The sequence below is a fragment of the Pelodiscus sinensis genome, chromosome 14, assembly GCF_052426305.1.
Source record: "Pelodiscus sinensis isolate ZL-2025 chromosome 14, ASM5242630v1, whole genome shotgun sequence".
NCBI classification, from domain to species: domain Eukaryota; kingdom Metazoa; phylum Chordata; order Testudines; family Trionychidae; genus Pelodiscus; species Pelodiscus sinensis.
In genome coordinates this window covers 31501079-31513942 of record NC_143065.1, presented here as the reverse complement: position 1 = coordinate 31513942, position 12864 = coordinate 31501079, and the positions used below count along the sequence as shown (strand labels likewise).

At 46.6% G+C, this 12864-nt stretch overlaps 1 protein-coding gene across 2 annotated transcripts in view; it reads right to left on the bottom strand.

Annotated features, from left to right (window-relative positions):
• The window catches only part of NTRK3 (neurotrophic receptor tyrosine kinase 3), a 390761-nt gene that overhangs the window by 22655 nt on the left and 355242 nt on the right, over window positions 1–12864 (bottom strand). For both annotated transcript variants that reach the window (XM_075897044.2, XM_075897046.2), the window contains one exon: window positions 2661–2819. In XM_075897044.2, coding sequence (XP_075753159.1) covers window positions 2661–2819 — 159 coding nt within the window. The remainder of the gene's footprint in view (window positions 1–2660; window positions 2820–12864) is intronic.

Sequence of the window (12864 nt, the reverse complement as noted above, 5' to 3'; positions counted from 1 at the left end):
AGAACAGAGAAGGTGAATCCCACACCGCACAGTGCTGAGAACATACCTCTGCTGAGCTCGGGATGATAACCATGTCATTAGATCAGTAACGAGCCAGCAAGCCCCCTGATTTGAGGTGTGCAGGATCCCAGCAGGTGACAGGTAGCAACAGATTCTCTGCACCTGCCTCCTGCTTTGCAGCTGCAGTTTTACAACCACAGTGAAGTATACTTTTGATTTTGCAGCCACTGTTAACTCCAGACACAACTCTTTCCTGTTTGACACCTCATTACCAGACTGCCCCTATGGACCAAAAAAGTTGGTCAAAGGAGCCCAGCGGTACTTTATACAGTGGAGAAGATGATGAACCTGCAGTGTTATGTCAGTTTTTCCTGACGGTCTGAGCCTTTTTTTTTTTAATCTAAAAATGAAAGTTTTTTCCACGGTGAAACCCAGGAAAATTCTACAGAGGGATTTCAGAGCATCATTTCCCACTTGCCTCTCCCAGAGCAAATTTGTCTAATTTTTTATGTTTGAATGCAGCAAACAGAACACTGTTTCATCTTGGATCAAATCCACAATGGAAGAAAATCTTGCAAATGTTCACACCTCACTCTAGGTCAGGTTGCTGCTGCTTATGAGAAAAATGTGTGTGGCTCGTGCAGCATGAAATGGTGTCTTTAGAGAGACTCCAGGGGAACCCAATTCCCCAAGCACCTGCTCTTTGAATCCTGCTTGCCATGGAAAAGGATGGAAAAGGGAAAAACAAAGTGACTTGTCAGAGAGCTGTTATCACTGACTAGCCCCCTGTCTGGAAGTGATGAGTCCCGGCACTGCGGTGTCTGCGTGTCATGACCTGGCATAATGGACATACTGTGGATAAATGCAGATATCAAACAGTGTGGTGAGGCAGGCAGACCAGTGAGGGGGACCTGGCATTTATCGCTTGTGATTAGTAATGGGGCCCGCTACACATCCAAACAGAGAATCATTGGTCTGCACAGAAATAGCGAGAGCAGAAGCAAATTTGGAGAAGCAGCTGATAATGGCAGAGTCCATTTTGGGGGCCTTAGGTGAGCCGGCAGACAGACATGAACGAGGACCCCTAGGGTATGTCTAGATTACATGGCCGTCGATGATCAGCAGATCAGCACAGCGGGGCAGTCTAGACACGTCGCAGTCGACAAGGGAAGCCTCATGAAATGAGGTTTATCGGAGCGGTCGTCAAAGGCTTCCCTTGTTGACCGCGGCACGTCTAGACTGCCCAGCTGTGCCAATCAGCTGATCGTCGGCACAGCGTGGCGGCCATTTTGATGTAAATTAAGCGGCTATTATTTAAATCGCTGTTTCATTTTGCTATGTCTAGTAAACACATCTACATGGCTCCATCAACGGAGCCATGTAGTCTAGACATACCCTAACAGGCTTCCTGTATTTGAAAGACCCATGGTGAGAGCCCTATCTGTAGAGAGGAAGCAAAGTTTACCTTTAGCCAGTAGGGCTCACTTGGGTTTTCAGGTGGTCTGTCACTAGTCCTGTGCCCTATTCCATCTTCCCCCTCAGTGAAGGTCTCGTCTAGAATTTAGCATTATGTTTTAAAAGGTTCACTTTACATTTAAAAGGACAACAGCCAGACAAAATCTAAACTCATATCCAATGTTCCCTCTAATGTTTTCCATCTATGAGCAGAATGAATTTTGTTATGTGCACTGAGGCACATATGGATCTGCAACACCAATTGAAACATGTGTGGCCGATTGTGGCTGCTCTGCTAATCAGCTGTGCGGCATTTGAATCATTCCTGGGTGGCTGCCCAAGTACTCAGCTTACAGGAAACACTGCTCATGTCCCCTGTAGATGTCTCAGAGTGGAGGGTGTCTATCCCAGACTTGCTCATACTCATTTAAGTGACACTATAAGGTCTAGTGGAATCAATTCTCCAGTGGCCATTGGATTTTGCATGAGTCTTCCCTGCTTGCTCCTAACCAGCATGCTCACAGCAAACATGTCACGGCAGGCAAAGCCCTAACACCGAGCAAGATGAACATGTGTGCAATATCGTTCACAGGTTGCCTGTGCATTCTCTCCTTTGAGGAGAAAAGGGAAAGGGACAGAGGAAAGGCGGGGCCCAATTGTATCAGCTCTGTATGTTCAAAGCACTATTTCAGGTTAGTAGATGGGTTAGTTTGACTATCCCCATTTCACAGATGGAGAAACCGAGATCAGTGTAATAATTTACTTGCAATGGGCTACTGCTTAAAGCCAGCATAGGGAGGGGTTAGCCTCCCATATACCTTACTTTACTTGTGGTTGATTCAAACCCAGGAGGAAGGGACAGGTTTGGGAAAGGAGTAATTAGGGTTTAGGGGTTCTTCTCAAAGTAAGCACCTCTGTCACGCTGAATTTCCCAGACAAAAACCATAGCTTCACTAGACTTTTCTCTGCAAGACCATGATGCTGTGAACACCAATGCCATGTGAGGTGGGGGAGGGGTAGGACTTCCTACTGACAATATGAATGGTGTGCTGGGCCCGGGTTTTCCAAGGTGAATGAAGGAGGTGAAATAACCCACTTGCAGATTTCAGTTCCTGAAATATCCTGCAACACACACGTAGCATGACTATGCCCCTTTCTGCCATATCTCCCCTCTCCAGCCCAAGACAATATGGTTTAGAGGGTACCTCTGTGTTTGAGAGCTGGAACCAGGGCTGCTTCCCATATGTGAAGATCTCCCAGAGGATCACCCCAAAACTCCATACGTCACTCTCTGTTGTGAACTTCCGGTACATGATGCTCTCCGGGGGCATCCAGCGGATGGGCAGCATGGTGTGTCCTCCAACCTACATGGTGACAAAGTCACAGGCAAATCTGCGTTATCAGAGCTGTAGGAGTGGGGAAAAGCTGTACCTAGTGCAGGCTACCAGGACTTGTGGATGCTCAGACAGGTAGGCTAACTAACTCCTCCCTCTAACCCCCCCCCACCCCACTCACCCATCATTGTAAACTGGCTAATATCATAATATGACAGATTGGAAGTGAAATCTACTGAGATAAATGCTCAGCTCCAAAGATCTCCTCTTCCCAAAACTGACTTGTAAAGAAGCTTCAGGGGGTACCCGAGTTAATCTGTACAGGATAAACTTAAAAAACAACAAATGGTCTGGTAGCGCTTTATAGGCTACCGAAACATGTAGATGGTATCATGAGCTTTCATGGGTACAGCCCACTTCAGATGACCGGAGTTCGGATGACTCTAGTCATCTGAAGAAGTGGGCTGTGCCCATGAAAGCTCATGATACCATCTACATGTTTTGGTAGCCTATAAAGTGCTACCAGACCATTTGTTGTTTTTTAAGTTTATCCTGACTTGTAAAGTAATACAGCAAAATGCCTAGAATGTATTTTGTTGATGAAACAACAAAAGGCAGAAATCCACAGTCTAAGCCAAAGCATTATCCTTAGCCTTCCTGGGCCTAGATATTGCAGAATGAATGGGCTATTCAGTTTTATACCTGAAATCCACAGAAATATGCATGGCAAAAGTATATCGATATTCATGGTAGTTTTCCTGCTGTCTAGGATAGCCTTAAACCAGTTTAGGGTCCTATTAAATAATTGTACAAAGGGGTGTGCATCTGGAAACCTGCACCAGGAATCCAGTCACGGACAAGCAAGCAACAGCAGCTGCAAAAGCACAGTTGGGACTTTACTTTGTTAGTAGGTTCTCATGCTGGCTACATCACCATGGAATCTAGGGGGGTAAAGTCTTTCTCTTTTGAATCTCTGAAATCTGCGGAGTCCTTGAAATGACAGCCTAAGACAAATCCTCTGAGGGGAAGCCATTTCTGGGACAGTTCTACCATCTCCAGCACATTTCAGTCAAATACAAGACAAGCGGTAACAGCAGGAAAGCAGAAGGAACCACCTTGTCTTTGCTAAAGATTGTTGTACAATTAAGTCTCTGAGCAGGACCAGTTTCTGTTTTGTCCTTCAGTACGGGAATCACCATCAGCAGGGGACTAACTGACAGAAGCTTTGAGTAGGAGGTATTGAGAGCAACATGGTTCCATGTCTCTGGCATTCATTTCTTCTGAGGACAGAGCATCTAAGAATTCCATTCTTCTGCGGATGCTGAGAGAATCCCTTTGTGCATGCATGCATGCACACACCCAGTTGGGAAGCTCTTCACGACTTTTCCAGACACCCCCTCGTCCCTGCACTAAAGTGCAACTATGAGGCAGTTGGAACAAAGTGATTGAATTCTGTCTCTGGAGATGGGCAAAGACAGCTGCTTCTTGGGACGTGCTGGAACGCCTTATCTTGCATTTCAGCAACAGGGGGCTGCCTGTGTGTATCATGTTACTGCCGGTGTTCATAGAAAGAGCTGGTGTACATTTTTGTAAATGAACAAATGACACGAAGAACATACTCTACAGCTGTATCATTGGTTTCCCATCCAAACAGAAACCTTCCTGCCAGGCCACTGGTTTCAGCCACTGCTTGGTCAAGCAGGCAACAGTATTCAGAAAGTAAACGCTTTGCAAGTTCCTGCTTTCCTCAGGAATTCTCAAACTTTCTCTCCACCCTAGCCTACTTCCCTAGATTGCTGCTAGTGCTAATATGATGTCAACAGAGACCAGCAACAACACTCACAAGCTACAGACACCATGCCACAGAGGTGTTCCAAGCAAGTTATGAGATGGGTAGCATGCATAGCAGAGAGAGCCCTGAATCAGGAAGGGCTGATCCAAACTTCCTCAGTGATTAACGAGGTGCAGATCCAGGCCCACAGAGTTCTGTCAACTTGCCTCCCCTGTAATTCTTAGTACAGCCTAATTTTAGAACATGATTTTGTAAAGTCTCAAAACAAGCTTTCATTTCTGTGTGCACAGATACTCAAAATTGCAATTTGTGAGGATGAAAAGCTTAGTGCCCCTTCACACCTCCCAATTGGAGATCCATCTTTGGCTGAAATGCTCTCAGTTTGCTGCCTTGAATCCCCAGAAATGCTATTTCTATTGCAACTGGAAAGACTCCTTCCTTTATTCTTTGTAAAAACTTAACTGCAATCTTAGCTCTTTCCTGCACTTCCTTTTATGACTTGTTTTCCCTTATTTTGAAGAACTCCAGGGAAATTTGTTGTCTATACAATGTGATCTATATCCATGTTGATTAATGAACAATTGCTTTATGCTAATGTTTGGCTCCCCCCACACCTTTAGTAGCACTGATTCAGTTTTCCAGCAGTTCTGAAATCACTGCAGATCTCTGTAGATCTGCTGCAACTTGGGGCTCATTGGAGATACAAGTAATGAAATATCTATTGCGTACATTTAACTCCCTTCTGAACTAGAGATGCACCAGTCAGAGAGTTTGTGTGCCAGATGCTCAGCTTGTATCAACTGGTGTAGCTTCACTGGTTTCAAGGCAACTACAACCATTTTTACCAGCTGAGAATCTGGCCCTGAATGTAGAGAAAAGAACCAATGGTCCATCTCATGTCTAATGAGCCAAATCATGAGCCAAGTCATTGGCCTTCTCTGGACACACATTGGGGAAAAATTACCCATAAAGTAAAATACAAGGTCAGCTGTTATCCCAAGGACATAAAGACAGAATTTTGGTTTAGTGCATCTATTCACAGACATGCAGAGCAAAGGGCTCATCTCATCCCTACATCATGTGCAACATATTTGTTATTGAAAAAATAGCAACGATTCATTATGGAGATGGATGTGGGCAGAATCAAAAGCCTCTGGAACCCAAAATATGTCCAACCTAGAGTCTGTATGTAAGAGTTTTTTGGGAGTTCTGTATTTCAGCATGGTAGCAGTTTTCAGCAGCTTTACAGCACAGCAATTAACTACTTACCAGCAGTGTACAAGGTTGGTCCAGGTTATAAATTATAATCCCCATGTCACAGATGGGGAAACTGAAGGGCTTTTCCTGAGGTTTTATAGTCCTGGCAGAGCTGAGTATTAAATACAGGAGTTCCTGGATCTCAGTCCTGTGCTCAGTCTGCTATGCCCTGCTGCTTGCTAAAGTTGCAAACATGATTTAGATTTGAGGGCAGATAGATTAGACTGCTTAGGCTACCGTACATAAGATGTGGCTAGATAACAGAAGATCCTTCTCACATTATGTGCAGGCTAAAGCAGACATTGCACACTGGAGGTTCTTCCTCCCCACTCCCCCCATGTTCACACTGTATAATCACACAAGCATGACTCCTAACCCTGTACACAGTACACAGGACCACCTGGAGTAGAATGCATTGGCAAAAGCACTGGAGAGAAATGAGGCTATTAAACAAATCTGTCTACAAAACGGACTTTATTTTTCCTTCACAGAGCCAATTTACATTTCATGTCCTTGGCTCTGGTGAGAACCATTACGTATCTTTATAGGGAAGATGAAAGTTTGCTTCAATCAATCCACAGTTTGCTGAGACAGAGCCCGGGGTGGCAGTTTCTTGCAATAACAGTGATCATGCCGGCTGACTCCTTGTCAAGTCAGCGTGGCTTCAGAATAATTTCTGAACGATTCCTGTCACTCTCTTCTCTACCCTCCATCATGCCCACCCAGAAGCCGATATAGCAGAGCTAGAAAACAGCTATTCTGAAATCCACATCTGTCTCCTTGGGGCAATCCAGGATTGTCCAGTGCAGACTTCAAAATCCCACATGATACAACTCCCACAACTCTCCTTGAGAGCCATTCCACAACCTGGTTACACGTTTCACTCTCAAGAAGTGTATCCTGACATTCAGCCTTCTCTCTTGCTCCTGAAAGAACCTCCTCCCCCCCCCCCTTCTCCTTGCTATTTAGACTCCCTGGATTATTCTCACTAATTTTTTTGTGTAACTACAAAATACCTAAGAGCTAGCTCTAACTTTTTCTCTCTACATCGACCTCTCCAGCTTCCATATCCTTTCTACTGCTCTGCTCCTTCCAAAACTGTCCTGGCAATACATGCCCACAAATGAATGTAGCCTCAGAGCTGCGGAGAGCTGTCTTTTCATAACAAAGCCATCTTAGAATCAGGATAAACCACTCTCAAGGTCATGCACTGTTCTATAATCGCACATCTCCAATGGCCCAAGGCACCTGGCCTTTGCTTTGGGGCCTCATTACACATCCGAGGCAGCAGATTGCAAGATAACAGGACACTCCCTGAGAGTGGCTTATTGCTGTATTAGAGCTGAACCTCGGGGAAATGGGGGAGGTTCATGAAAGGCCAGGATTAATGGCCATTAGGGAGAGGGATAATTAGTTAATGCTAGTACAGCACTTTGAAGATGTAAAGCTATATAAGTGCTATGTATGATTATTATTATAAGGCTCCAGGTTTGATTGCCAGGAAGGAAGCCTGGTGTCTGGGGAAAGAAGTCTCCTTGTCCCAGCTTTCTGAATGACATATAGCTGATTAGAAAGGACTGAAAAGACACACCATGCCTAGTGAGTGTGGCCACACCGCAGTGGATCACAGAGAAGCTTGCCAACATAGTGCAGGGTTTCAGACAATAGGGAACTTGAACAACTACTCTCAAAAGGTACATCTACACTGCAACACTATTTTGAAATAACTAGCGCTATTCTAAAATAACTTAGTCTGCATCTACAAAGCAGGCAGTTATTTCGAAATAGTGTCAAAATACTGTCAAGCTGGAGGACTTCTTACTCCAACTCCTGTAACCCTCATTGTACAAGGAATAAGGGAAGTTGGAGGGAGAGTGCTCTATTGCAAAATAAGTTCTGTGTAGATGCTCCCTATTTCAAAATGAGCTATTTTGAAATAAGATACGCAATTGACGTAGCTCAATTTGCGTAGCTTATTTCGAGTTAAGCCCTGCAGTGTAGATGCACCCTTAGACGTAGCCAAAACTAAAGACAGGCCTGGGTCACAGAAACTCCTGTGAAGTTTGGAGGAGTTAGATTCTGGATCCTAACTCACCAGCACTATTCAAACAAATCCCGTAACCCTCATGGAACAATGGTTACAGGGACGCCAGAATAGTATGCCCACTATTTTGGGAAATAGTTGGCATTTTTAAAGATGCATCGTTGCTATTTTGGGATACTTCCGGTATCCCGAAATAGCAACACAGTCTAAACGTACCCTTGGCTGGCATTAATTTGACAGGCCACTGCTCTTGTTACTTTTGCTGCTGCCTCAGGACAAGCTACTCAGTCTGAGACACAGAAAACGTCTCTCTTTAAATGAAGCTGCTTTCTGGTAAATTTTACCTTTTGTGTGCTGGAAGGTTAGATGTTGTTTGTCTGGTTTCTTCCAGGATGAGGTAGGGAGAATAAGAGAACTTGGTGCCATTTCCTGGCCTCTTTGATTTGTGAGTGCAACCGTGGAACCCATGCAAGAAATTACAGGAAACTCCTGCCCTATGACAACCTGAATTGCGATCCCCCACACTTATGGCCATTTTTTTTAAGTGCGGAAGGGGCTGAAATCCCCTGACTTACGTCCCCGGCCCACATTTACAATGGTGCCTGGCGCCTATCGTAAATGTGGGTTCGAGTTATGACGCCCCCAACTTGTGATACTATCCCAGGAACTGATCATGTCACAAGTCGGGGCAGCCTGTAATTCTTTTTAAACCTGGTGACAGGTCACATGCTCTCTGGTTGCCATCTCAACTCCTGCTGTGTGCTTGGGGAGTAGGAGGGAAGGGGGAGAAGCAGGGCTCTCCTTTAATGGCAAAACTGGATGACTTCCCAGGCTGGGCCAGGATGGAACATGTGTGCATGTTCTTTGGAACCCCAGCACCAAGAGCACCTGAAGATTCTTACCCCCGGAGTTTCTTTTAGCAACCAGATGTGTGTCCCCCTCATTTCTGCTGAGGACAATATTTGCTGTTCAATAACCTAGAGCAGTCTTGAGTGAATAAGAATTGCAGGTGCCTGGGTCATCTCTTGAGAAATGAAGAGCAGAGTAAATCCAGCTGAGATGTAGGGAAAGCCTCTGCACATGGCTAAGCCGCTACTTAAAACAGAATCAACAAGTGATGCTACCATCTGCCCACCACAGCAAGCTGTGATTTTGTGAGCCCACACAAGCCACAAGTTCGAACTAGGGTGGCTAATGTAGGCATTCGAACTTGCAAATGAAGCCTGGGATTTAAATATCCCGGGCTTCATTTGCATGTTCCTGAGCAGGCGCCATTTTTAAATGCCCATAGTTCGAACTACCTGCCCGCGGCTACATGCGGCACGGACTAGGTAGTTAGAATGAAAGCTCCTAGGTCGAACTACCTAGTCCGTGCCGCGTGTAGTCGTGGGCAGGTAATTCAAACTATGGACATTTAAAAATGGCACCCGCCCGGGAACATGCAAATGAAGCCCGGGATATTTAAATCCCGGGCTTCATTTGCAAGTTCGAATGCCTGCATTAGCCACCCTAGTTCAAACTAGGGTGGCAGTGTAGACATACCCCAGGTGTTGCTGGCAATCCAGACGGGGGTTGTCTGCCCTGAGTCAGTGCTGAATCCAAGGCCTTAGCATGGTGCTCATCGATGCGGTGCTGTTGGAAGTGCCGGATTTCAGATTTGATGTAAAAGGGAGAACCTCTGTGTTCACTAAGGATTCCAGCCTGCTTTGTGCAAGGACAGGATTTTAGCCACATTTTGCTTTAAATATTCCCTGCAGACATTATGCTTCTTTTCTTTTTTCTAACCTGCCTTATTGCTTTTCTATTAAACAGCTGGCATGTTCAAACCCAGAGGTGGTTGCATTTAAGCCCGTGTAAGTGTGGAGAGGTATTCACCTAGGGCTGGGGGACATGGAATTCCATTTTACCATGTACATAGCCTATATGTGATGAAAGGCACTAGAGAAACGACAGGATATTATCATGAGTGGCACTGTAACCTCACATTAAAAGCAAACCGTTCCTTTTCCCACTCCCTTTGGCAAGAGAAATCAAATGGAAAGGATCCCACTCAACAGAGAGGCTGCCATTTGGTACCAGAGCTTCACTTGTCCTTACTTGTCCTTCGGAGGACTCCGAAGAGACTGCAAGGCTGATCGGTGACTCACTGTGGTCCAGCTCCACAGCTGGGCTCTGCTACAGCAGAGACCTCAGATTCACACAGACACAGCCTCTGAGTTACATAGAGGTTCCTAACAGGTCCTCCCACCAGCCCCATCCGGCCTTCAAAGCTGCACAGATCTCTCCTCTCAGGACACATGGGAGGGAGGAGTGTCCTGTGAAGACCTTGCAAAGCAATTCCCCTGATATTGTTACAGCATTTCCGGATGGGCCCTCCTGCTGCTGCTCTACTTTGTGGCCCAGGCTCTTTCCTCCGCTCACTCCAAATGTCAGGATTGCTGCTCCCTGCAAAGCGCAGATCAAACAGACTGCCACGCCTCCTTTCTTCCCCTGCTTGCGCCCTTCCACTTAACTTCAATTCTTTGCTGGACATATGGCTCAGGCCTACAGAGAGAACACACTGCACTCGGGGCTTTTAAGCTCCTGTTCTCCATCCAGCAGGTGAAATCAAGGGCCTTGTAACTTTGCTGGTTCAGATGGTCCCTGCTACTGCAGCCAGAGTGGAGAATTAACTGTTGACTTCCCTGCAAAACCAACAACCAAAACCACACCAACTGATTTTCCTCAGCTTCCTGAAGCAGCTGCTTTGCATTCCCTCACTGCTCATGGGGAGGGGAGGGCAGGCTTTCACTAATTGCCAGGCTCTGCATGCTCGCAGCTTCATGTAGTGGGCTGTGTGTCCAGGCCGGGTGCCAATTACAGAAGGCAGCTTATTGTGGGCCGGGTTCATCACTCGCTCGCTCAATGAAGGGCCCTGCTCTTGTGGCCATGTCTGTGTTTACAAATAGGCCTGGACTCTCCTGACTGGACACAGCTGGCACCTGTGTCCCTAGACTTGTCACAAGGTGGGAGGAGGCAGTGCCCTGGCTGTGAGGCAGGGAGCCCCATGTGCTTTCTGTTTGGTGGATGTAGCCAGTTGGATGCCTCTGCTATGAGGCGGGGGATGATGACCAGATAAAGTTACTGCAAGGTCAGGAAGGGGGGACAAGACACACCTCCTGGAAGCAGATGGACTATTTCTTCCCTCCAGACACACATTCTGTGTTTGAATACAAGCCGAAAAATACAGCTTCCCATTGACATTGTTTTTCCTTACTTCATTTAACAATCAGGTTGGTTTATGACCCGTAATTCTGAATTAGGTGGAATTCAGCAGTGTAATTGCAAGCCGGGACACCGTCCTTTCCACCCTTCCCCCATCTCTGAGCCTTTGAGTTTGTTTCAATCCCACGGTTTTCAGCCTTCCTAATGAGCCATTAACAAGCTGCCAATTACTTATGCAAATGGGGGAGGGGGGGAGCAGGGGTGGCTGTAGCTAGAGGTAAAGACTGCTGCCTCAAAATGGCCTGATATAAATCATTGCTGTTCTAAGAGATGCCTGTATCCAGGATTGTGCTCTCTGCTAGATTACCTGCTGGCTAGACATGCCAGAGGTAGCATGGAGGGTGGGTAAAAAATGGGAAACAGAGAATTAATCTCACAGATATATTTAATTCTGTTTGCCAGGAACACCGAGAGGAACTCAGTGTGTGGCTGTGCCCCAAACCACCCTTCAAAGCTTGCAGGGGTGCTCTGCGGGCCCTTGGGCAAGGTGTGGCGTGTTCCCAGCTCCTGCTCCTAGAAGAGACTGAGGCCTGGGTGGAAGGGGAAGGGGCAGCCAGCCTGGAGCACACCATGCTGGCATCCAGCAGCCCTCAGCGCCACCTGGAGTGCAGCACCCTCTGCCCCCACGCTTAGCACTGCCTGGAGCATGCAGCACAGTGCTCCGGCAGCGATTTAAAGGGCCCAGAGCTCTGGCTACCACTATCATAGCAGCAGTAGCAACAGCCAGCTGCCTTGGGTCCCTATGAATTGCTGGGTCCTGGGACAACTGCCCCTTTTTGCCCCCCTCCCATTGGCAGGCCTGAAACAGCAGGCCCTCTTGTCCCCAGAGCACAGACATCAGCACCTGCTGCTATGACGGAACTAGGCTTGTCATATTCAAATGTGCAAATGAGCAAGGCACAGCATTTCTCTTTGGCTTCCAAACTGATGCCTCAGAAATAGTAGCTTCTGAGCACGTGCGGAGTTTTACATCTTAAGGTCATATGTTGTTCAGCTGAGAAGCAGCTGGTCATGCAAATGGTATCGGCATGACCTGGCCACAAGCCTAATATCTGGAGTAGCTGCAGGGAAAGCCGTTCTCAGCTCTGGTTTGCAAAGTGCTCAGTGAGACCAACCGCAGTGCTACCAGCCTCATAACCACATCCACGACTAGAGACACCAGGCCCCAGACTCTGCCCAAATTGTGCACAGTAACAGGCTGCACAGATGAAAAGAGGGACCTAATGGAATGGCTTCAAGCTGTATCCAATGAAGAGATGTGGCCCATGGGAGCTCCCGATACCAGCATGTAATGCTCCATATTGACCCAGGGCCATTCTTACCCAGACAGAAAATATACAGCTGCATAGGGCACATCAAAATTTGGGGCGCCACTAGGTCTTAATGTTCACCCACTGGCTTCTTCCTATCCCTGTCCTGTGGGTCTGCTTCCTCTGGAAAGGATCCAGTGAACTTAAAAGTGAACAAGCCTGTCAGACCGATTAGCAGAACACGAAACCTGTGAAAGAGCCATTCAAGTGGTCATGAAGCCATTTAACAGGCATTGGCCAACCCTGGGGATATACTGTCAGTTTCTGAATTTACTGTGTTAGTCGACACAGGACCTTACTTTAAAATTTGCTTTAAACATTTCATTGGTGCATTGCTGAAAAGTATAAAATTATATTTCTCAAAAATGGCCATCCCCCTCCTTCAGCTATGGTCGGAAATAGGGGCAC